General features: G+C 40.6%; 1 protein-coding gene across 4 annotated transcripts in view; it reads right to left on the reverse strand.

The window, feature by feature from the left end:
* dgkb (diacylglycerol kinase, beta) overlaps window positions 1-27,134 on the reverse strand; it is a 752,355-nt gene that overhangs the window by 688,636 nt on the left and 36,585 nt on the right. For all 4 annotated transcript variants that reach the window (XM_048520589.2, XM_048520551.2, XM_048520559.2 and 1 more), the window contains exon 2: window positions 26,395-26,655. In XM_048520589.2, the coding sequence (XP_048376546.1) occupies window positions 26,395-26,482 (88 nt within the window). In that variant the 5' untranslated portion in view covers window positions 26,483-26,655. The remainder of the gene's footprint in view (window positions 1-26,394; window positions 26,656-27,134) is intronic.

Genomic DNA, 27,134 nt, shown 5'->3' on the forward strand with positions numbered 1-27,134 from the left:
AGTGTTCTGTTAATTTTCGAAAATCCTGGTTTCTCTCCCTCCACCATGCTCTTAGTTTTATTTTTACTTTTGTTCTTTTTCTTATTTTAAAGGTAGATGTGAAGTGCGTGTTCTAGGTGTGGTGCGACTGGCCAAACTACTCGATGTTAAGCAAAACACAATTTACTTAAACACGACAGTTAAAATATAAAACAAAAGAAATAGTAATTTGGAATAATGTAACTATTGGAAAACTTAACCAAATAATAGATACGGTACCTATCACTAATTAATTATCTAATTAATTATCATCCCTAACTATCATCCAAACTAATTGACTATCATCCCATAAATTCATCCCTTGGCAAAAAATTCAGACATTCTTACAGGTAGCTCTGCAATCCAGGAGGAAACAACATCAAGGTACATTTCAGAGAAAGAAGCAATTTGGAGTCATTGACTTCCGCTCCAACTCTTCTGAGACCCAAACAGCTTCTGACTGCTACAGCTAAGCAACTAAAAAGCCTGATTTGTGAGAGCTGGGCACTCCCCTTCCATTGTCACAACTGCTCTTAAAAAGAAAACCCTGAAAGTCTCCAAAACTATTGACTTTCGCTGTCTCCAAGAGCCAATTCATTACCTCCGTGTTTACAACCGCTCTTCAAAAAAAAAACTCAGGGCAAATAGCCTTATCAAAGTGACAGAATCATCACTCCTCCCTCCCACCCTAAAACAAAAATGAACAATTAATATACAAAGATGGCTTCATTTTAAAGCTTAGGCTTATTCTATTTTTACAAAATATGCACAAATTACAATGACTCTAACTATGCAAACATTCACTACTTCATTCAATTTCAGTCTGTTTACTCATGCCACCAAAAGGCTCTATTTTGCTTCAGCTAAGTCGCGACAACGCCTTAGCAATTATGTTTCCTTGTCCTGCCATGTGCATAATTTTCAAATTGAATGGCTACAATAAGCAACTCCAGCTAAACAGTCTTAAATTTCTCCACAAACATTAATGGGTTATGATCAGTATAGAAAATCATCTCAGACACATTACTGGTAATATAAATGTTGAAATATTGTAACACCAAACTCACGGTTTCCTTCTCAATCGTGGAATATTTCTGTTGATGAGTATTTGATTTTCTGGAAAAATACCCAATAAATAGGTCTTTCGATCTGAGATAACACAGTGTGAAGCTGGATGAACACAGCAGGCCAAGTAGCATCAGAGCAGCAAGAAAGTTTGATGTTTCGGGTTGGGACCCTTCTTCAGAAATGGGGCAGGGGAAGGGGATTCTGAAATAAATAGGGAGAAAGGGGGAGGTGGATAGAAGATGGATAAAGGAGAAGATAAGTGGAGAGGAGACAGACAGGACAAAGAGGTAGAGTTGGAGCCAGTGAAGGTGAATGTAGGTGGGGAGTTAAGGAGGGGATAGGCCAGTCCAGGGAGGGCGGACAGATCAGAGGGGTGGGATGAGGTTAGTGGGTAGGGGATGGGGATGGGGCTTGAGGTGGGAGGAATGGTTAGGGAGCCGGGGACGAGCTGGGCTGGATTTGGCATGTGATCGGGGGAGGGGAGATTTTGAAGCTTGTGTAACCCACATTGATACCCTTGGGCTGCAGAGTTCCCAAGCAGAATATGAGATGCTGTTCCTGTACCTTTTGGGCGGCGTCATTGTGGCACTGCAGGAGGCCCAGGATGGACATGTTGTCCGAGGGGTGGGAGCGGGAGTTGAAATGGTTTGCGACTGGGAGGTGTAGTTGTTTGTTGCGACCTGAGCGTAGGTGTTCCGCACAGTTGTCCCCAAGCCTCCGCTTGGTTTCCCTGATGTAGAGGAGGCCTCAACGGGAGCAGCAGATACAGTGCATCACATTAACAGATGTGCAGGTGAACATCTGTTTGTTGTGAAAAGTCTTCCTCGGGCCTGAGATGGGGGTGGGGGGGGGGGGGGGTGGTAAAGGGGCAGGTGTAGCACTTGCTTCAGTTGCAGGGAAAAGTGCCAGGTGTGGAGGGGATTGTGAAGCGGATAAGGGAGTCATGGAGAGAGTGGTCCCTCCGGAACGCACATAAGGGTGGGGAGGGAAAAATATATTTGGTGGTGGGGTCAGATTGCAGATGGCGGAAATGTCGGAGGATGATGCGTTGGATTTGGAGGTTGGTGGGGTGGTACGTGAGGATGAGGGGAATCCTGTTTTGGTTATTATTGTGGATAGGATTGCGAGGGATGAGTTGCGGAGAAATGCAGGAGACACGGTTGAGAGCATTTTCGATCACTGTGGAGGTAAGTTGCGGTTCTTGAAAAAACAGGATTCTGGGATGTTCGGGAGTGGAATGCCTCATGTCGGGAGCAGATTTGGTGGAGGCGAAGGAATTGGGAATAGGGGATGGCCTTTTTACAGGGAAGTGGGTGAGAGGAGGAATATTCTAGGTAGTTGTGGGAGTTGGTAGGTTTAAAATGGATATCAGTTTCCAGGTGGCTGCCAGAGATGGAGACAGAGAGGTCCAGGAAGGAGAGAGAGGTGTCAGAGATGGTCCAGGTAAACTTAAGCTTGGGGTGGAAGGTACTAGTGAAGTGGATGAACTGTTCAAGCTCCTCATGGGAACACCAGGCAACACCAAAATAGTCATCAATGTAATGAAGGAAGAGATGGGGGATAGGGCCAGTGTAGCTTTGGGAGAGGGATTGTTCCATGTACCCTACAAAGAGGCAGGCATAGCTTGGGCCCATGCGGGTAGCCATGGCCACGTCCTGTGTAGGAAGTGGGAGGAATTAAAGAAGAAGTTGTTGAGGGTGAGGACGCGTTTGGATAAGCAGATGAGGGTGCCAGTGGAAGGGGACTGGTCGGGCCTGTGGGACAGGAAGAAGCAGAGGGCCTTTAGGCCATCTGCATGGCGAATGCAGGTGTAGAGGGACTGGATGTCCATCGTAAAAATGAGGTCTTGGGGACCAGGGAATTGGAAGTTCTGGAGGAGGTGGAGAGCGTGTGTGATGTCACGGATGTAGGTAGGGAGTTCCTGGACCAAGGGGGAGCAAATGGAATCCAGATAGGTGGAAATAGGTATTTCTATCTTCCTGTTGTCCTTTTGTCGGAGTACAGCACCAACACTCGCACTGATAGCCACCTTGAATGACTTTGCATGATTATGAGCGGCTAATACTGGGGCAGTGGTTAACACAGTTTTCAATCTGTCAAATGCCTTCTGGCAGTCCGCCACCCACTGGAAGTTTCTGCATTTTGTCAGTCATTGGAGTAACCACACTGTTAAAGTTTGGTACAAACTTCCGAGAAAACCCACTCAATCCCAGGAATTGTAGTACTGTTCTCTTCGATGATATGGGGAAATCCCCCATAACCTTTGTTTTCACATCCCATGGGGCCATTTGTACACGTCCGATAAGACGGCTCAGGAACGTGACTCTGGCTTCTGCAAATTCACTCTTAGCCAGATTTAATCACCAAGCCTGACCCCGAAGTGAATCAAATAATTCCAATAAATGCTGCAAATGTTCCTTCCAAATGTGACTAAAAATCACCATGTCAATGTTTTTCACACAATTGGGTAATCCAGAAATGACTTTATGGTTAGTCTTGAAATGTGGCTGGTGCGTTTTTCATACCAAATGGAATGACTTTAAATTGATATAGTCCTTTTGGTGTCACAAAAGCCAAAACAGTCTTCGTTCTTTCGAACAAAGGCACCTGCCAGTATCGTCCAAATAAGTCCAACTTAGAAATATAAGTTGCTGTCCTACCTTCTCAATACAGTCTTCCAAATGTGTCACAGGAAATGAATCAAACTGTGTATCTGCATTCATTCTGCAATAGTCTACACATAATCATTGGTTCCATCAGGTTTTGGGATCATTACTATGAGTGACCTCCAGTCATTGCAACTCACTTCGATTATGTTATCTTGGAGAAGCATTTAATCTATTTTTGAACATCTGCCAACCTTCAGATGGTTAAGTCTATATGGATGTTGCTTAATTAGAACAGCATTTCCTATATACATATGTATATCATGCATAGTTAGATTGGTACTTCGAAGCTTATTCCCACATTGGCCACGCGATTGTAATAACTCTTTCAGGTCATTTTAAATTTCCTCTGGAAGGTAACTCAATAATTTATGCCAATTTTTGAGAATTTCCTCATTGTCCAATTTAGTTTGAGGAGCGTCCAATTCAGAATCCTCTGAACTTGGTTCTTCACTCTGTCATAACTAGTGACACATTCTCCTTTTGTCTTCCTTCCCTATCTAAACACTGTTTGAGCAGATTAACCTTACACATTGAGATTTCTTTCTATCTGACATTCTTATCAAATAATTCACTTCATTCAATCACCTTTTTTGATTTGATGAGGTGCACTGAACCTCATTTTAATTTCATCCATCACTGGAAGTAACACTAACCCTTTGTTTTTAAAGTGATAGCATCATCACAGTTGTTTGCTGCTACCAATTGCGTCTTAACAAGAGGCGGCTCTTGTCTTAAACAAGACACAAGTTCTTATATGATGGTAGTAACGTGTAACGCTCATAAGCTAAGGGTAGGCTCAGTCACAATGAGAACAACTGCAGATATAAGGTCTACATTCCAATAGTTCTGAAGGTATTCTGCCTCATCCCCACATAAGCTTACGTGACATCTTCATGTTGTGTGGAGCTTATTGCGGTCTCCAACTTTAACCCTTTCAGATCTACTACCTTTCCAAAACTTCCTTCTCATGATTTTGAACACCACTTTCAAACCTCCTCTTATCCCTCTCTTCTCTCATAAGGAACAACGTCAGTGTTTCCACTCTGTCCGCAAAACTTTCCATTGCTGGAACTAACTTCCTATATGTTTTCTGCATCTCCTTTCAAAACCCCATAACCTTTCTGAAGGAAGTAATTTTTATTTTAAATCAATACTGCTTGTTATTAGCCTTTTTTTTCCATTCTCATTTTCCTAAACACTTTATACTAAATCTTCTCCTTTTAAAAGCCAGGTGTACTTAATCACACACCATCGTCCCATATGGCTTTTGGTGCCTGCAGCTCAAAAACCTCATGCTTTCTGCGTTTAATTTCCATTTCTCTCCAAATCTAGTGCACTCTATTTGTCCTTCGGAATTCCAAATAATTTGAAATTAATGTCCAATGTAAGCATCACATTATCCATATGATCCTAAGTACCACACAGTTGAGCACCCTACTCGTGACCAAACATTATTTACAAAGCTATCCACTTAGAAACAACTGTAACTTCACTGGTTTATGAACCACCTGGTTAGAATGTCCTTCACATCATGGAATGGAACTTCTGCATACAGATGCTCGCGGTACATCCACAGAAGCCTTGTTTTTGTTTTGAAATCCAAGTAGACATCAACATTGCAAGACAAAATTGTGCAGATGCTCTCTCAGAAAGTATAAGCTTTTTAGAAAGATAGAAAGAACAGTACAGCACAGAAACAGACTCTGTGACCCACCAAGATTGTATCAACACCTGATGTCTTTCTAAATAAAAACATTTTGTCTCTATACAGTCTGTATTTATATATCTGTCAAGATGACTCTTATACATTGATATTGTATCCAGCCCCACCATCTCCTCCAGCAGTGCATTCCAAGCACGTACCATCCTCCGTGTTTAAAACAAAACCTATCCCTCACATCTCCTTTCAAGTTATCTCTGTCTACCTGAAACCAATGTCCCCTGGCATGTGACATTTCTATCTAGGCAAAAAAAAATTCTATCCATGCCTCTCATAATTTTGTAAACTTCCATCAGTAATCCTCCCTGCCAAAAAAAATTATATAATTTTGAAGTAAGTTCTCAATCATAAATTAGGGTCCAAAAAAAATCCCAATGCATCAAAACTTATAATGGAGATATTTAGCTTACAGCTTTGAGGGTTAAAGACTAATAAGCCGATGTGCAACTCCACAAAATAGTAAAACAGAACATGACTGAAATTCTTCACAGCGAGTTATTAATTTTGACTATACTATTGACTGCCACGAGGGGTCATATTTTTCAGGTGTTAGGAGGAAGGTATAGAGGAGACGTCAGAGGGAGGTTCTTCACCCAGAGAGTTGTGAGCGCATGGAATACTTTGCCAGTGGTAGTCGTGGAAGCAGAGTCATTAGTGACTTTTAAGCGACTGCTGAACATGCACATGGACAGCAGTGAATTGAGGGGAACGTAGATTCGTTTTTTTTTATTTTTGGATTAGGACTAATCCACGGCACAACATCGTGGGCCGAAGTGCCTGTACTATGGTGTACTTTTCTATGTCTATTAGGCTTGGGTGCAAAATGGAACACAGACACATCCCACAGGGAAGGGACAGAAATATATAATTGAAAAGAACTGATACAAGGATTAATATCAAACACAGTCAAGGGATATGACAGTTCTTGAAACAAATGAATAATGGATTTTAACATTAAGTATAGAAATAAGAATGGAACAAGAGATAAAAATATTCAATTCAAGGAAAAGTTTCTATATTCTGCAATATTTACATTACTTTGTCTCCCTAGCGTGTGCCTGAGGCATCTCATGAGTAGAAATCAAACTAAACCTGAATCACAGAAACACATCAACTGAAAATGAATACGTAACATGTACACTGTAAACAATGAACTAATTTGTGTTCATGCTATCTTTAATTATCCTTGAGCTTACTTTTCTGAATTATTTGACCTATTTTGGACTATTGTACTAACTCTGTCAATGTTTCCTCATTAATAAATAAAAACACCTTTGTTAGTTCTGGTTAATATAAATTGAAAGATATGATTGCCAATTTATGGAATTTTAGAAATATCCAATGCTCAAAGATGAAGGCTCACGCTATGGGCCTATAATTAGAACAAGTATAAAAGATGCCTTCAATGAAAATAAATGGCTAGAAAGAAAGCATTAAAAGAATGAAAGATTAAAAGAAGTTTCTGACACTGTGAAACATCAATTTTGAGGGCAAAACTACAGACGTCGTGTAGTTAAATGTGTTGATTTTTGGCATAAGGAGCAAAACTGTCTGGGGGAAAGAAAAGAACTTGAAATGGAAACCCATTTTACACCACAAGTATTAATTTCCAACAAAAGTCAAACATGGTTTAAAACGAATTGCCAACTGGTTACCAACTAATGAACACAGCAAGCCAAGCAGCATCTCAGGAGCACAAAAGCTGACGTTTCGGGCCTAGACCCTTCATCAGAGAGCGGGATGGGGTGAGGGTTCTGGAATAAATAGGGAGACAGGGGGAGGCAGACCGAAGATGGAGAGAAAAGAAGATAGGTGGAGAGAGTATAGGTGGGGAGGTAGGGAGGGGATAGGTCTGTCCAGGGAAGACGGACAGGTCAAGGAGGTGGGATGAGGTTAGTAGGTAGGAGATGGAGGTGCGGCTTGGGGTGGGAGGAAGGGATGGGTGAGAGGAAGAACAGGTTAGGGAGGCAGAGACAGGTTGGACTGGTTTTGGGATGCAGTGGGTGGAGGGGAAGAGCTGGGCTGGTTGTGTGGTGCAGTGGGGGGAGGGGACGAACTGGGCTGGTTTAGGGATGCGGTGGGGGAAGGGGAGATTTTGAAGCTGGTGAAGTCCACATTGATACCATTAGGCTGCAGGGTTCCCAAGCGGAGTATGAGTTGCTGTTCCTGCAACCTTCGAGTGGCATCACTGTGGCACTGCAGGAGGCCCATGATGGACATGTCATCTGAAGAATGGGAGGGGGAGTGGAAATGGTTTGCGACTGGGAGGTGCAGTTGTTTGTTGCGAACCGAGCGGAGGTGTTCTGCAAAGCGGTCCCCAAGCCTCCGCTTGGTTTCCCCAATGTAGAGGAAACCACACCGGGTACAGTGGATGCAGTATACCACATTGGCAGATGTGCAGGTGAACCTCTGCTTAATGTGGAATGTCATCTTGGGGCCTGGGATAGGGGTGAGGGAGGAGGTGTGGGGGCAAGTGAAGCATTTCCTGCTAACACATGGCAGCAGAGACGAAATGAGTTGAGGCATATTTACCTGGCTCAAAACCAAGACCTGCTTAAACTTACAAAGAAAGACAGGACTTTTAGAATGTAACACTGCAGGAAAAGAAAAATGTTGTTCAACCCTACAGAAAAATGATTTCAGTTAATACACAGAGTGGAATCCTGTTTCAAAAACTCAAAGAGAGCCTTATTGCTGTAATGCATAAAGAAACACTTGTAACATTGTAAAAAAAAATCACAATGAGTAGAATGGTGAATTGTTTTCAAACACAAAGCGACACAAGTATGATTTAAAAAACTGTTGACATTCCAGGGAGCCAAGTGCTCGGAATGAGAATCTGCATGCATTTTCAAGGGACATGGTCACTGGACACGGGCACAGCAGGGGTTTCATTTGCCTTACAATGGAACGTGTTTATTTTAACTGGAGCCTTTTACTGAGGCATGGATACCATGATTGTCTCATACCATTTATGTCACATGACTAAAGGTATATTGCTAAATATATTTAAAGAAGTAATGTTAGTTCACTGAGTAGTATCTCTTGAGTTCTATCCCTGTATGCATTTGGTAGAATGAAGCTTTTTCCTATTTTAGTCTAAACCATCTTCGTGTTGATTGTCATTTAAAACACCAGAACATGTGTTTATGCATCATATTTCACTATAAAGAATACAGCTAACATCCAGCAGAAGCTGGATTTCAAGAAATGAAAGGTAGAGAGGAACTTAGGAAAATAAGTCACCAAAAAATGGCACACATAAACTGTGGGCTATTAAGTCTGAGTCCAGATAGATTTTATCCCAGGTGCTGAAAAAAAAATCACCGAGTGACATAGATGACACATTAGTTTTAATTTTACAAAATTCACTAAATTTTGGAAAAGTTCTATTAGAATGGAAAGTAGTGACTGTAACTCTATCCAAAAAAGAGAACAGGGGCCTACCTGCCAGTCAGCAGTACATCTGCCATTGGAAAAATGTTGGAAACTATTATTAAAGACACTATTGCACAGCACTTATTGTCCAAGGTAATAAGACAAAACCAACATGATTTTGTGGAAGAGAAATCATGTTTAACCATGTTATTTGGAGTCTGTAAAGTAGTAACATGAGCTATGGCTAAAAGTGTGTCTATTCTATCAAATGCTTTCTCTGCTTGGAAGTCAAGTGTCAAATGAAAGATTATTGTGGAAAAAGAAATACATGGCATGGGGAAAGACACATTAGCAATGGGTTCAAGGTTAACTGGGAATAGAGAAATGGGTCATTTTATGGTTCACAAGATGTAACGTGGAGGTGTTGGTGTTGGACTGGGGTGGACAAGGTCAGGAATCATACCATACGAAGTTATAGTCCAACAGGTTTATTTGAAATCACAAGATTTCAGAGCATAGCCCCTTTGTCAGGTGAAGTGAAAGAGAAGCACGCAGACACAGAATTTATAGGCACAGAGATCAAGGGCAGAGAGATAAAAATAAAACACATACAAATGGGGTCAGTGGAGTGTCAAATAATAAGTCTCTGCAGGTGGTCAAAAGTGGTAGATGATGTGAGTAAAGTGTCAACAGCTGAATTACAAGCAAAGGGATGACCTATAATCCGAGCAAATGAGGCGGAAAGATAAGAAAAGGTGGAGACAAACTAAATGACTGGAATAACATAATCGGTATAAGAGTCACATGCTGAGGGTCTAACCAAAGTAACAGTAATCCAAAACTGTAAAAAACTAATTGAGGTCGAGAGATCATAATTTATCAAGGTGGTACTGTCAAACAGGACAGTAAGGAAGACTTTACAGATATAGAACAGTGTGGTGGGATCACTGTAACATGGTATGAAGCTGAGATCACAGTTCAGGCTATAGTCATGGGTATGAAACTTGGCTATCAGGTTCTGCTCCATGATTCTGCATTGTTTGACATCCACAAAGGCCCCTTGGAGGACACTTACCCAAAGATCGGAGGCTGAATGCCCTTACCACTGAAGTGTTCCAACTGGGAGGGAACATTCCTGTCTAGCGATCGCTGTGTGGTGTCCATTCGTTTGTTGGCGTATCGTCTGCATGGTCTCACCAGCATACCATGCCTCAGGGTATCCTTGCCTGCAGCGTATGAGATAGACAATGCTGGCCGAACCACACGAGTATCTGCCATGTACATGGTGGGTGGTGTTCCCACGTGTGATGGTAGAGTCCAAGTCAATGATCTGACATGTCTTGCAGGGGTTTGCAATAACAGGGTTGTGTGGTATTGTGGCTGATGTTGCTCTGAAGGCTGGGTAGTTTGCTGCAGACAATGGTCACTTTTAGGCTCGGTGGTTGTTTGAAGGTGAGAAGTGGAGGTGTAGGGACAATCTTGGTGAGATGCTCATTGTCATTGATGACATGAAGACTGTGAAGAACATGACATAGTCTCTCCAAAGGGTACTCTATTGGTCATATCCTGTGTCTGTCTTCTGAGGAGGTCACTGCTGTTTCTCACTGTGACACATTGGAACTGATGACCGATGAGTTAAGCATCATATCCCATTCATATGAAGACAGTGTTCAAAATCATTAGGTGTCCATCGCATTCTGCCTCAACTTTACAGCTCCTTAGTATGCGCAGGGCTTGTCTGTAGGGCATAACCTTATTAATAATGTTTAGGGTGGAAGCTAGAAAAGGGCAGCATCATGAGGTTATCCTTGGGCTTGCAGGAGATTGAGGTACTGGGGTGTCAATCCTTGTTGGAGATGTGTGTGTCCAAGAATGACACTAATTCTGAAAAGTAGTCCACAATGAGTCTGATTGTGGGATGAAACTTGTTGATATTGCTATGCAGTTGTTTCAGTGATTCCTTGTCAGAGTCCAAAGGAAGAAAATGTTGTGAAATGTATCTGAAGTATAGCATTGCTCAGAAGTCATGTGCAGCAAAGAGGTCTTGCTTGAATTTGTGCAGGAAAATGTTGGTGTATTGCGGTGAAAATTTAGTCCCCATAGCTGTTCCATGTATCTGGATAAAGAACTAACTGTCGAAGGTATGCGCACTGTGATCAAGGATGAAGCAGATGAGTTGTGGGACAGTGTTCAGAAATTGGCAGTTATTGGTATTGAGCATTTGGATAATGGCGTCATCGTGAGCGATGCTGGTGTAGAGTGCCCAAATGTCCATTGTGACAAGGCATGTTCCTGGTTCGGCCGGTCCATGGGTGCTGTGTTTCTGTAAGAATTCTGTCGTGACAGAAGCTTGTACAATGGGTTTCAAATGTCTTCAACATAGCCAAAAGTTTTCACACAAGATCCCATTGCTGATACGATGGAACATTCGGTATGTTGGCTCTGTGTATCTTCAGAAGGCAGTAGAAATCTCCTGTGCGAGAAATATGTGGGATGAAGGTGCATAGGGTAATCTGAAGGTCTAGACCTAAGGTCTGGATCAGTCTGTTCAGTTGTCAGGTATTTTCGTTGGTTAGATCAGCAGGTAGTTGTCTGTAGTGTTCCTGGTGGTCGGTATGTTTCTTTGAATATTCCACTCTATTCTGTATGACAACGGCTCTTCCTTTGTCTGCTGGTTTGATGACAATGTTGTGATTGGCCTTGACAACATGGATGGTGTTGCATTGAGTGACGTTCTACACTATCTTGTGAGTGCAGCTGATGCATCTGGCATTAACACATCTCCTGACAGCTTGAGCATACCAGTCAAGACTAGGGCAGGGGCCTTCTGGAGGGTTCGATATCTGTAAAATCTTCCTTGCTGTCCTGCTTGACACCATCTCCTGGATAAATTGTTATGATCTCTCTACCTTTATTAGCTTGTACAGTTTTGGATTACGTATTACTTCGGTTATACCATCGACATGCAAATCTTATACCTGTCATATTATTCCATTCATTTCATTCATCTCCAGCACCACATTATTTTCAAACTTTTTGTAATTATCTCTGCCTCATTTAAGCAGATTATAGGTCATCCCTTTGCTTGTCATTCAGCTATTGACACTTTACTCACACTGTGTGACACTTTTGATCACCAGCAGAGACCTATTATTTAACACACCATTTGTATGATCTTTTGATTTCTCTGCCTATAAATTCTGTGTCTCTGTGCTTTGCTCTTACTTCACCTGATGAAGGGACTGTGCTCTGAAAACTTGCGATTTCAAATAAACCTGTTGGATATAACCTGGTGTCATTACAAGATATAATAAGTGGTACTAAGAGAACCAGTGCTGGTGCCTTAACTTCTTGGATTAAGAAATCTAAGATATAATTGCCAAATCTGCTGACTATGGAAAGATAGATAGGAAATTAAGTTGTGGACAAAACATAAGAAAGCTACAAAGGGATACAGGTAGGTTGATGAGTGAGTAAAAAACTGGCAAATGGAATATAATGTGGGAAAATATCAAACGGTTCAGTTTTATAACAACACGCATCAACAATATTATCTAAAGCAGTGGGAGATTACAGAACTGACATATAGAAGATCTGGGTGGCTTACTGCATGAAACACAATACGTTAGTATACCGCTTCATCACGTCATTGGGAAAGCTAATCAAATGTCTTCATTTATTGCAAGCGGAATTGATTACAAACGTAGGAAGTTATGCTTCAGCTGTAATAAGTACTGGTAAGATTGCATCTGGAGTACAGCGTACAGTTTTGATCAGCTTATTTAAGGAAGAATGTAAATGTATTAGAAGCAGTACAAGGAAAATTTTACTGACTAATACCTGGAATGGGTGGGCTGTTTTGAGGAAAGGTTGAACAGACTAAGATTGTATCAGCTGGAATTTAGAAGAATAAGAGGCAACTTGATTGAAACATCTACAATTGCTGACAAGGACTGACAGATGTAGAACCCATATTTACGTTCATGGGAGAATCTAGAACCAGAGGTCACTGTTTTGAAAGACCAGAGGTAATGCAGCCCAGTTAAAAAAAGAGACAAGGATTTTTGTTCAGGATGTTCATGAATGTTTGGAACACTCATTCTCAAAATGGCCACAGAAGTACCTTTTTAAAAAAATATATTTTTAAGGTATAGATTTTTGATGAGCAAGTGGTGAAAGATTCTTGAAGTAGGCAAGAACGTGGAATAATCAGAGCAGGCTTGAGAAACTAAGTGGCCTCGACTTTCTCCTACTTCTCTTGTTCTCATCAATTTCACTTTCTCATTTATCTTTTTCTCTTCCATTTTTGTCCTTCTTACACCCTTAAATTGTTTATCCTCCTTTTGGAGATCATTTTCTTACTTTCTGGTTTGTTCTCTCATCTTCTGATTCAGTCATAATGCCATTGTCTGCTGTGTTCTCTCTTCACTTTTTTTTCTGGTTCACTTTCTCTCATCTTGTCGTGCTCTTGGCAGTATAAAATGGCCTATCTTCCAATTCAGCGGGGGCAAGTGAGGAGATATTCACTCCATAGTTACAAATAAAGAACAGATAAAACATCTGATACTGTCTTGGGATAAAAGCTGGCAAATAGTGCTAAATAGTTGTAGTCCAGGACTTACAAAGAAACTGAAAATCTAAAACAGTAAGGTTTGGGGAGGGAGGTACAAAAATGCCTCCTTTAACATTAATGTCTACCTAAGGTTCATTGGAGTTTAGAAGTACTTGGAATTTTCGAAGTTAATTTTAAAGACAGCAAATATATAAAGATTTACTTAGTACCCACAGCAATCACAGTACATTCACACCCTGAAAGGAGAAGAATATTTAGCAGCATCAAAACAAATGGTAACAAAAACAACATTGTTTAAATTCTGAGATAACACATTGAGAGGCTCGATGAACACAGCAGGCCAAGCAGCATCAGAGGAGCAGGAAAGTTTGACGTTTCAGGTCGAGACCCTTCTTCAGAAATATCTACTATCTCTGTAGCAATTGTTTAAATTCCAGTTGAAACTTTCGTTCTTGAAAAATATCAAGTGCACTGATTGAATTGAAGTAATTTACAGAAGCGATGATATGGAGATCGAGAATGGGAAACAGATATAACTGAGTTCATGAGTGAAACAGTGGCAGGTGACAAGCTACGATGTAAGCCTAAAGAATGATGTCAAGTTTAATATGCAAGGCCTATTAATTACCTCATGTAGTGGGCTTTCATGGTCTTATTGGCTATACCACCTTCCCCAGCCACTAACTTCAGTCTATTAAGTCAGAGGGGTAGCTCGCCTTTGACCCAAATGGCTATCCCACGGGAAATGTACACTTTTTGCAAAAAAAACTCACTGAATTCAGGAATCACACACATGTCAAATATTATCTACTCCTTTTCCCAGACTCTTGCATTAATAATATCTGCCAGATATGGGAGTGGAACTTCTAGATCTGGCGTCACCACAGAATATTCTAAACTCCACCAAACTCTGGGCATATTGTTCCAATTCGTTTTTAAAATCCATGTTTTTCAAAGTCACCTTCAGTTGTATCCCTAACCTATATGATTAACTATGGTCCAAGCACTGATTTTAATAGCTTCTGTCCCAAGCCTCTAACAGAAAGCAACTAAAGTTCACATGACAATGGTATGTCAGAGTGTCACCATCCCGGTTTCCATTAAAATGTAAAATTAACTTGTAACTTGCGTATTCCATGATGTACATGTTTCATTCTACATTCATCCATCCCTCCACTTGCATTGCATACATCATCCTTAAAGTGTCAGGTTGTCTCTAGTATGTGAACAGGTTATTGGCTGTTTGTCTGATGTCTGCTTGTTGCTGGGCTGATGCCCTTTCTCCAAGGGAGGGCCTTGCTGTAATGAGTATTGTTGCTGCGCTGACTGTTGGTGCTAGTCCATTGCCTTTTTGGGGCATTGGTTTACCTCTGAAACTACTGGTCATTCTGTTCCTTGTACAGATTTTGACATTGTACATTTCTTATTACTCTACCTACAGTAGAACGAGCTGCTTCTCCAGCTGTATGTCTATAATCTGTTATATAGCCTGCAATTAATGTGACAGTTCCTCTGCACACTTGCCAATTAAGCTAACTTCTGTTAGAGCAGCAAAGGTTTTCGTGAATCAACTCTGGCAGTCTGGCACTTCAGCAAAGTGAAATGTGGCTTTCTATCATTTTACTTAAACTTCCCTCCTCAATCCTCTCCCTACTTCAGGCTTTAAATGTTCACTTCAGCTCTTGGAAGAGCAGATCTGGCGGGACGTGACATTTACTGCTGCATGGAACTATTTCCAGCATCTTCAGTCGATGTATTTCTCTACTCCATATTGCTTTATTCTCAACTGTGCTAGATCTGCTCAATTTTGTTAATGATATCACAGGAATTTTTTTCTGAAACTTCTGTCTTTCCATTTGATTGAGTACAGTGTGTAGATGATATGTGGTGTGGGATTTCTCAATCATCTGTGAAGGATGTGAATCCTGCGCTTGAAAATTGAGGGCCATTGTCAACTTATCACAGTGTCTAGACTGCCGTGACGATTGAGGTGTGCTTTCAGGCCCTACACAATCTCTCTGGAAATCTTTGACATCACCAAATTCAACTCCCAAACATCAGAATAGTAGTCAATGAGGATAAGAAATTCAGTTCCTGTCAGTATGAAGCAGTCCAGTCCAAACTCCATTCATGGTTGCCATTTATCATGAATGGTTCTTTATCTTGTGCTGCTTAGAAGGAGCATTGAATTTACTGTTGTGGAGCTTTTAACCTAATTACTCATGTTGGTCAGTACAACACATTTATCTTGCCTTCGTCAGATGAGAAGCAACGTTTGATGGCATCCCATTAGAGATAATTATACTGTTTTCTTTGTATATGCTGTCATTTCATATATTAATCAGGTCATAGCTGTTGCTATGAGACAATATTGGGCATACAGCAATGTCCCTGACACTTGCAAGCTACCCATTCATCATTACTTCATACGGCATTAGGAAATTTGCAACTTGTTTAGTTTGTTTAATTTGAGCAAGATGCTTGTCTTTCCGATTTATTGTCTCTGCGTGGTTGCATGACACAAACTGTTGCTTCTCATTGCATCTGGAAGTTTCCAGATTTCATTGCACATCCTCAACTTCTTTCATAGGACATGCTGCTCTCAACAGCCATGTTGACAATGTTTCCCAGCTTGTATGTCACTTCCAAACAAACACTGTAAATGAAGTCACATTGCTTACAGATGCTTTGTAGCAGATGGAAGCAGCTTGAGGAGGATGCTTGCAAGTTATTTGTTGTCAGACTCCACTGTTACTTTCTGTCTCCAAACAAATACTGATTGAAATAGTGAAACTTAAAACAATAGCCAGCTACACTTACTCACTTTGTGCAAAGCGTTGAACATCCTGGAAGTAAATGCAACTGGTTTTCCTTTCTGGATAAGGATTATTCAATGTCCTGAATTACTGGCATCACATTGCAGGACGACTTCACCTTCGATATTTTAGTATTTCAGCACTGGTTAGTGTTATTTGAGAGCAGAAGATCCTTCTTATTTTAGGACCTAATATCACTGCACATCCTGAGCAGTGAGTTTGTATAAAGATTCACATGGATCACAAATTAAGCATGTATTTAGCAAGTTAGTTCACAAATCTAACAAATCGCTGCACAGCTTTCACATTTATTGGTCACGGCATCTCTTCAACGGGTCTCATCAGGATCAGGACAAAGTGATCTTGTCAGTTCACACCAACTTACTTGGCTTCAGTAAGTCATCTTCAACTCTATACTTTTCCTTGTTCAGATTCAGGTTCATCTGACAATCTCTCTCGTAGTTACAGAGGATTCGGTTTGTGGTCTGTAATGCGTTCTTCCACAGTGCATCCACAATTCCAAATCACCAGATCGTCCACAATCACTTGAACCAGGAAAGTCAGAGTATCCCGTGTCATCTGTGTCCATACACTTCCAGAGCAATGGAAATACCAAATACATGTCCAATCATTAGACACTCCAAATGGTATTCAGAATGCAGTCAAAAAACTGTTGTTTTTATCCAGCTTCACTTACCTGTATTCATCCTTTTCATCTTGTGTGCCAAGAGCTTTTTGCCTTGGCAAGTTCTGGCAAATTTATGTCAATGGCCGGTATGGGGCTGCAACTTTCAAAAATGTTATCCAGATACTTTGTATCTACACACAGTTTTCCAGGGTGAGCCACTGCCACCTTGCTAGACGCAGATCTCTTCATCAAAGCAACTATTAATGAAGTGACCTAGCATCTACTCCAGTGTGCTCGTGCAGGCTTCAGCCCCCTGAGGAAAAGGGTGTTCAATTACAACAACATCAGATATGACACCAAGCTCACGGTTTGCAGAGCTGTGGTGGTTCCCACCCTCTTATATGGCCTCTGAAATGTAGGCTGTCTATAGCAAATACCTCAATGCACTGGAACAGTACCACCAACGTTACCTGCGCAAGATCCTGCAAATTTCCTGGGAAGAAAGATGCACCAACACCAGCATCCTTAACCAGGCCTTCAGCCCATCAATTTGGTGCCACCAAAAATGTGCCACTACCTACATTATTCTTGTTTGCCAAAACCGGACCAATAGCCTTGAATGTTTTAAAACTTCAAGCATTCATCCACATACTTTTTAAAAGTCAGAGGTGCCCTCCTGAATTATGCTCCCAGGCAGTGCATTCCAGATCCTATTATTCTTTGGTGAAAAAGGATTTCCTCACATCTACTCTGAACCTTCCATCTTTCACTTCAAAATTATGCCTCCTCGTGCATATCACCTCAAGTACCTGTCCAAATTCATTCCCCAGACTTGTCCCTTGTAGTTGTTGGATGGGCATTAAGGAGTAAAATATTTACTAACTCACCAGTGACTTCCTGGCATCTGACCTGTTCCTGTAATGTCTTTAAATGACTCTCCATTTCAATTTCCAGTCAATGGTAACACACAGAATATTGATTGTGGGGTAATTGGCAAATGGTAATGCAATCAAAGTGTGATGGTTGGACTCTGTTGTTGAGATGGTCATTGAATCTATGAAATCACTGATGAATTTGAGTGAGTCGGTAAAGGCGATGTTTCTGTGAGCTGATGACAGAATACGTATAAAATGGACTCAAACTGCCTCTACCTAATTAAATTTAATCTTTCTTTCTTGGCGCAAAAAGCTTTGTACATGGACTAGTCAAGCCCTGCGCATTGGTATTGTTGAAATGGTCATGGCCTGCCACTAATTTTACTCATTCACCAAGAGTGGATGTTTTTAGGTCTTGTTGATGTGGACATGGTCTGCTCCAGTATCTGAGGAGTCTTAAATCATGCTGAACATTGAACAATCAGCTGCAAATATCCCAGTTTCTGACCTTATGATAGATTGAGATAACCTCCACAGGAGTAGGGTGTAGAAAATTCCAAGCCTTGTTGACTCACCTGGCAGTATGAACACAAATTATATTTATTCTTAAAAATAATTCTCACTTTTCTTAAAGCTGTCTTACAGCGCATAAATAAAAAAACAGATCCTATGTACTGTCTTTAATAACCTCATGCCTTGAAACAGAGGCAAATAGAAATTAGACGACTATGGCGAGTCACTGTGCTTTGGTACAAACAAACCAACTGATCCATTTCTCTTCAAGCGGCATGCAACATGTTCCTCTCAAGCTGCATTTAATTCCAAATGAACTACATTTATTTACGGCAGTACAGAATGTCTTTGTTCATAATGGTAATTGCCAGATACCATTAAACTACTCAAATACAAAACCTTTTCATGACCAACTGTTGATTTTATAACTGCGAAATCTCAACTTATATTTTTCTATCCAAGTGCTACAGATTATGATTATCTATTGAATCACAATGATTTACTCAATGATTTAAGAGGTGTACAAGATTTTCTCACAGATACTGCTGTTCCAGCGCTGTAATTCAACTGGAAGTGTGATGGGAATCCTATTTGCAGACTGCAGCAATGAAATTCATAGTGCTATTTCCTCCAAAGGTTCCTTTTCTAAGCCGAATGATCCATTAATGTGTGTATAATTCATAGCACGTGAACAAGATCTCTTGCCTTAATTAAACACATTAATGCTGCTTAGAAATTGAAATCAAAAAAGTAACGTTCTGCAACTAGACAACTGGATGGATAACCATACTAGATTTTTGCTAATCTCAGCTTTGCTTTTATAAAAGTGCACAATTATTCATTTATATTGTGTCCACCAGACACAAAGTTAAACAACCTCTGTCTACCCTAAATGCACTGGCAAAACCATAGAATGTCACTGCAATAAATGGATAATGCTCATTTCAAATGTCAGTTTCCTCTTCAAGTATTGTTGTGGCTTTTCTTTCAAATTCAATTATATTTTTCAAATTTTTCAAGGAACTTTCTCCCATGGAAAATGATATCTGTAATGTACAGAGAAATGTTGGCAGATTGGGCTCATCATTTACCAGAGAAAGGTTTGCCAGTTTGTTCCACAGCCTATTTTTAATGGATGACCAAGATCCCAATGTCATACTCTTTTCTTCTCAATTCAATTTTTTTTAATGTAGCAACAGCAGCTACGATTTCTGACTCAATGAAAGCAGGAATGTTTATGCCTTATTATCCATATTATCCACATGTAAATGCTGTGTAAATTTAGAGTTCTCATTCTGTCATTCCATCTGTCCATGCAGAACAGGGTTCTTTCCCACTTGTTTGACCTGTCAGAACAGTTACAGAGATAGGGTAGGGGGAAGAGGTCTGGATTGGGTGCTCATTGGACTTGTTGGTTCAAATGGCCTGTTCTCACACTGTATGGATTCTATGATCGAGGATGGGGTGCATCCATGTAAAACAGAAGGTTGAAGAATTTTCAGTCATCTAGAAGGACAAGGGCAGCATGCACTTGGGAGTACAACCATAAATTGTCCTCAAAGCCACTCATCATTTTGGTTTTGAACTATGTCTTCTCCTTCAGTCTTTCTGGTTAAAAATTCTAGAACTCCTTTCCTAAGCGCCCTGTGGGTGTCACTACACCATATCAGCTGCTGTGGTTCCAGGGTGTAGTTCCACACCACCTGCTCAAGGGTAACTAAATATGGAGCACAAATGCTGGCCTAGTTACAGACACCTACATCCCATGAAAAATATAAATATCAGTACATTCAATTCTTCATGTGAAACGTTTTCTGGATTTAAAACAAAAAGTGCTGATTGTCTTCTACAATCCTATGTCAGCTGACTCCACACAATTACAAGTCAGATGACGTAACAGGTTACGGAAATGTTTCAGCAAAAATCTATAGCTCGGTTTGTGGGTGAGGATGTTGACTTGCTCGCCGAGCTGGCTTGTTTTCATTCAGACGTTTTGTCACCATGCTAGGTGACATCATCAGTGAGGACTCCGATTAAACAAAGTTGTTCTCCTCCACTTGGAATTTATACTGTCCGGTCCGTTATGGTGAGTAGTCTCATTTCCAGATTGGTCCTGTATTGGGTTGTATATGGCGTACAATTCTATATGTTTGTTGATTACATTACCAGTTGAGAACAATGCCTCTAGGAATTCCCATGTGTGTCTATGTTCGGCTTGGGTCACTGTAGTTTAATTGTCCCAATTAAACTGATGGCCTTCATTGCCCGAGTGTACTGACATGAAGGAAAGTTCGTCATGTCGTTTTGCTGCTAGCTGATGTCCGTGTGCTCTGGTGGCTCGTTTCCTTCCTGTCTGTCCGAAGTACTGTTTGCGGCAGTCGTTGCATGGTATTTTGCAAACTCCGTTGGATCTGCATGTTGTGGGAATGGGGTCTTTAATCACAACATGCCACAAGCATTACATCAGACAGACAGGAAGGAAACCAGCCAGCAGAATACACTAACGTTAGCTAGCAACAAAACAACATAACAAAAGTTTGTTAATTTCGGTACACTCAGACAATGAAGGCCATCAGTTTAACTGGGACAACATATCTTTAGTCACCCAAGCCAAACATAAACACACACAGGAATTCCTAAAGGCATGGTTCTCAACCTGTAAAGCAATCAACGAACATATCGAATTGGACTCCATATATAAACCCACACAGAGCAAAATCAGAAATGATACTACTCACCATAATGGAACAGACAGTATAAATTCCAAGTGAAATAGAACAATATCGCTTCATCGAGGGCTCGCTGATGATGTTACCTAGCATGGTGACAAAACATCTGATGGAAAACAAACCTGCTTGGTGAGCAAGTCAACAACCTCAGGCTGTAGAAAGCCTTATTAAACAGCCAGGCCACCAAGATGACCTCACACTATAAAGAGACAGCAAAAAGCAGCTACTCAAGGGCATATATATTTCAATTCATTCACCTTATCATGACATTTGTCCCCGTAAAACATGGTAAGATTTCTCGATTAACAAGATCCAAACACATTTAACCTCTTTGGATTAAATTCCATCAACTTCTCCATAAAGGTAATCATGATTTCCATGATATCAATGCAACACCCTCGCCAAAACTTTTACCATTGGAAATGTATCCACTTTAATCTGAAGCATGTTCCCTCAAGCATTTGATTATGTATGTTATTCATTTATCCTGATAATCCTTTTCATAAAGTATGCATGTCAACATGAAAAATTACTTTCATTTTCTAATCTCATCTTCATGAGAACTTCATTGATCTTCTATTGTTGTGTTCCTGTTTTGTAATCACAACCCACATTAATGATATGTTCGCATTTGTGTTATTCCTGCATCTCAGATTTTGCAGATCTAGGTCATAGATCCTTTTTCTTCTTTGAAAGCACGTCCAGAATTGCTCTTTTTTTTTGCAATTTAGGCTTCATTGTAGGAATTTTTTGATTTTTCCTTTGTTGACATTTCTACAATGTATCAGTTTTTTTTGCTGGAAGCTGAATATTCAAAGTTTCAGACACTGTTCTAAAATGTATTTCATTGTCATTAAACAGCATTCTATTTTGTATTATAATGGAATGTCTTTCAGAAAACAGTCTAATGCTTGAAAAATTCTATTGATATCAATATCATAATGTCTACTTTCATTCAACAATTGTTGTACAATTAGAACAAGGGGATCACTAAGGTATTGTTCATGTAACCATTTTAAAGTTCTTACTCTGATATGTATTGCCTTATAGGCCACGAAATATAATGTTGCAGGTGCATTACTCAAACGTTCTGCAGGTGGCATCAGCTACTACAGTAGTTATACCATGCACACATTCCATTTTAAGGGAATGGTGATCACTCAGTTTACAAGTTGTTATGTTTTTGCACTTGAATACATGATGGTACAGACTGCTGAATGGTCATTAATCGATACTGCAAAGAATTTACAGGAGCTAAGAGTAGAAACAATGACAGGTATTTGAATTGGAATGTCTTGACTAATGGTGCTACATGTAAGTCCTTGCAGAAGGTCCTGGGACCTCAACTGTTCACTAAATTTATTAATGACTAAACCAAATATACACATTTGCCAATGACACCAAGAATTGGTGGCACTGTAAATTTTGCAGATGGGAGTATAAAATTACAAGAGAACATTGATAAGATTGAGTGTTGTGCAAAGCTGTGGCAGATGGCTTTGAGGACAGGTTAAGTGTGAAGTTATTCAGTTTTGCCCAAAATTAGACAGATCCTGACATTTTTTTCTAAAAAGCTGCAACAGCGGAGGTGAAAAAGATTTAAAGGTCTCTGTACATAAATGTCTAACTGTTATTTGTGGTGAAATCATAAAACATCACTTGCACTCTACATATAGCAAAATGATAAGTGAGAGTACAAAGGATATGTTTAGAACAACAGTAAGAATAACTGTTGCATAAAGTCATGGACAAGAATGGTTCCAGGAATGAGAAACTTCAGTTATGAGGGCAGACTGAAAACACCACAACTGTTCTCCTTGCAAAGGAAGCAGTTGAGAGGAGATTTGATGGAAGTTGCCAAAATCATGAGCGGACAGAACACAGGAATTGAGGAGAACTTGTCTCCACTTTAGAAAAGTGAAATGATGCAAAGGAACAGATTTAAAAGTGATGCAGGGGTAAGCAATGGCATAATGGTATAATTACTTGACTGTTAGTCCAGAGACCCAAGGCAATGTTCTGGGGGACCCAGGTTTAACATTAAAACAGGCAGAAATTAACATGATAATGGTAACCATGAGTCCACTCTCAATTGTCCGTCTAAACTTAGCTGACTCACTAATGTCCTGTAGGGAAGGAAACTGCCAACCTTATCTGGTCTGGTTTGCACATTACTCCAGACACACAGTGATGTCACTTTCACTCAACTGCCCTCTGGGTAATTGAGGGTGGGCGATAAATGCTGGCCTAACCAGTAACACTCTCACCCTGTGAATGAATAAAACAAAAGCAAGGGAAACATAAGGAAAAGCTTTTCACACAGCAAGTTATGGTGTAAAAAGCACTGCCTGGAAGCGGGGTGAAGTTAGGCTAAACTGAAGCAGAGACTAGACGACATGTCCATCCTGGGCCTCCTGCAGTGCCAAAATGATGCCACCCGTAGGTTGCAGAAACAGCAACTCATATTCCGCTTGGGAACCCTGCAGCCCAATGGTATCAATGTGGATTTCACAAGCTTCAAAATCTCCCCTCCCCTCACTGCATCCCAAAATCAGCCCAGCTCATCCCCGCCTGCCTAACCTGTTCTTCCTCTCACCTATCCTCTCCTCCCACCTCAAGCCCTCCATTTCCTAACTACTAACTTCATCCCACCCCCTTGACCTGTCAATCCTCCCCGGACTGACTTATCCCCTCCCTACCTCCCCACCCATACTCTCCTCTACACCTATCTTCTCCTCTATCCACCTTCAGTCCGCCTCCCCCTCTCTCCCTATTTATTTCAGAATCGTCTCCCCATCCCCCTTTTCTGATGAAGGGTCTAGGCCTGAAACGTCAGTTTTTGTGCTCCTAAAATGCTGCTTGGCCTGCTCTGTTCATCCAGCCCCACACTTTGTTATCTTCGATTCTCCAGCATCTGCAGTTCCCATTATCTCTGATCACATTGGATGATCATTTGGATTGGAGTAATTTATAGTTGACAGAAAGATTTGCACTAGGTAATGTTACCCATTTGAAGAACCAATGTGGGCATAATGGGCCAAATGGCCTCCTTCTGTGCCTTAACAATTTTGAAAGGAGCTATAATGTTCAGAATACATTCAGCTCCATTCAATCAGGAAATGGCACACAATCATTGGGTGAAGATGGTCAGATTCTACACAAAAACCCAATGGAAGCAACTCCCAACAGTCCTTAGTAATTGTGTCCACCACATTAATGAAAATTGTAACTATTGTTATTGCACATAGACTGCCTTACGTAAGACAAATGCTTCTTCTGTTTAACCTCAGCAGTGGGCCATCCTCAACCACTGATAATTATACAGGTCCAAAACTCAGCACAGAGAAAAGGCACTTTGACAGCAGGAAACGATTTAATTCAGAATACCACATGCTGGTAAGGGTGGCATCTAAAAATACATCAATAGCAAGTAGAGAAATTGCTCCACCGTTAAATTGTTCCACCGTTGTACTTACATTACACACAGCAAAACAAAATACAAATATTGGCACCTCTGCACTCCCTGGCCCAGCAATTTATTTCGGGGAAGAGTACTCGTTATGCTGTTCGGGTGAACATGTCACAGCAATGACAGAATTTTTGCAAATTCATTTGTTCCTCAATATATGAAGCAATGATGATGAGACTTTCTTCAATGATGTATAACCACTGGAAGTTGTGGTCACCTTTGGTTATTGACATGCTTTGATAGGAATAGCCTGATCTTCTTCATACATTATGTTTCCAAGGGTTCTTTCCAGAAAAATCCTAAGTGTGAATGCAACAGATGTGTAATTAACTTGACTATAAATAACAAGTAGAAATCTCGACATGGAATGCTGAATCTTTCTAAACCTCCCCCCCCCCACCCCCACCCCTGCCATTCTTAGCTTTTCACCATTAAAAATACACAGGGTCTTATTTGTCCAAAATAAAGTGGCCTTCACCCCAATCTACACAGAAAACATATGCCCACTCACTTAGTCTTTTTGTACTTTGATATTCCCACCTGCACTAACAATATTATTAAATCCTTGGTATCATTAACAAACATGCAGGTATGGTCCTCCATAGTGCTAACTACATTAATAACTGTTAATGAATAGTTGAGAGACCCATAGCAGATCATTGTTTAAGGTCACTCTTCAATTCCTTCCAAGTACACACCCATTACTCCCTACTATCATTTTTAGGGCTACTGCCAATCAAACACGTTTCCTTTGAAACAATCATGGGGGAAGTGGAAACCATTGGAGTTCAGGCTTTTCTTCAGCAACAATTAAAACTGTTGCAATTTCATTACAAAAGTTTCAACAAGATGTTTCTGACAGGTCTAATTTGGTGTGAACCCGCTAAGAATTGATTCTTTCATTGATTAATGTATTCACAATTGTCAATCTGGAAAGCACCGACAGCTGATTCACTATTACATTCACAATTCTGTTTGACTGGCGGAGTAGACTATACTTAAAAATATTAAAAATGGGAATGGCGAAGTGTGCTAATGCACACGATTGCAAGTCACAGAAATCGACTACCCTTTCAAAATGAATAATTCAGTGGAATACTGAAAGATTTTTCCAAAACTAAAACGTACTAAAAATGGATAGAGATAAATAAAAATATAAAATGCAATGCCACTTGTTTTTTCTTCCTCATTATCTCGGGGGATAATAATGGGCTGCCGGATGTCCGGGCAATTGCGCTTTAAAGAACTAATCCATTGCAATGCAGCATAACATTACATAACACAAACCAAGACCCCATTGCGCTACTGATGCTAAAGCAAGTTAGGGTTAACAGATACACTAGTGTCCGGCGTCTGGATCGACTTGGAAAAATGAACAATGATCTTGGTTCCTGGGAAAAATGTAAGAACGTGGGTCCTTCTGGATTGAACATCGCCCCATCAGTGAACTGAGGTGGGGGTTGTGTGCTGCGGGTGCAAAGCACATGACGCAAAGTCAGAGGACCAGAGCACTGAACAACATTCACTTCGAGCAAGCAGGTGCTCGCAGCCGGGAAATAAGATGGAAATAAAGGTTCTGTTTGAGAAGCAGCCGAGTAAAAGTAAAAGTCTGACTCCATTCACAATGCAAAAACAAACACTTTGCTCATCATGTCAACAAAGAAGCTAGCAGCGCATAATTTACAAACAAATACAACTCTCGGTTGATTTTCAATGTAATCTGCAACGTTGCCTAAATAGAAACATAATAAGTGCAGACCTTAAGTAACGCTTGTGTTTATAATATGCTGTTCTCACCTATACTGTTAATCCCGAATGCGCTTTTAGTATTTGAATCTGTCATTGTGCGACCAACCTACGATACGTTTATTCAGTATGAGCATCTGAAGCAACGGTATTATTAAAACGGAATGGCTTGTCACGTTCTTTAAGACTTACATTGGGTGTACTTCTGTAGCTGAGAGAATTCTGCAGGGCTCAGAGTGACCCACTTCTCCTGGTTAGTCATGGTCGTCTTCACACTCATTTCTTTGGCATCTCAGATCCGCGCCCGAACGAACTAATCTCTCCGCGTTGGGGTTTCTCCTCTCCAACACGCACCTTAAGCTTCAGAAGATTTCATTTGTTGAGTGGAATAGGGACTGTGACTGCACGGAGTGCTGGCGTAAAGCAGCCTACAGATTGAGCTGCTGCAAAGATCTGGAAATAGACAAAAAGCAAGAGGCAGTGATGCATTTGTTCATCAGACGAGAACTTGTTTCAGCAGCGAACATATAATCACAATAAACAAGTCTCTCCGGCGACTCTAAGTTGAAGGCAACACGTACGACAGCTTTTATTTACATGCAACTGTTTCGAGCTGTCTTTGTGCCCATATAACCATACCAATTAGATTTAGCCAGATCTAAACATCAGTGCAGAATTATAACTTGCACATTTCGAATGCAGTTTCCAACAAGAGCTATTTTACAACCTGTACCCTGGAGGGAAAAGCTTTCTCTGATAAGTCACATTATAAGGGAACGATTTCTAAGAAGCGACAGTTTCTTCATTGCTCAACTGATTTGTCACAAGCCGAGTAAAAACTAAATTTATTACTCATCCATTTATATATTTAGTAACTGTTCTTAAAAACACTTTAAGAAGTCCCCACAAAAATTCGCTGTTAGTTTTGCTGC

The sequence above is a fragment of the Stegostoma tigrinum genome, chromosome 2, assembly GCF_030684315.1.
Source record: "Stegostoma tigrinum isolate sSteTig4 chromosome 2, sSteTig4.hap1, whole genome shotgun sequence".
Classification (NCBI taxonomy): domain Eukaryota; kingdom Metazoa; phylum Chordata; class Chondrichthyes; order Orectolobiformes; family Stegostomatidae; genus Stegostoma; species Stegostoma tigrinum.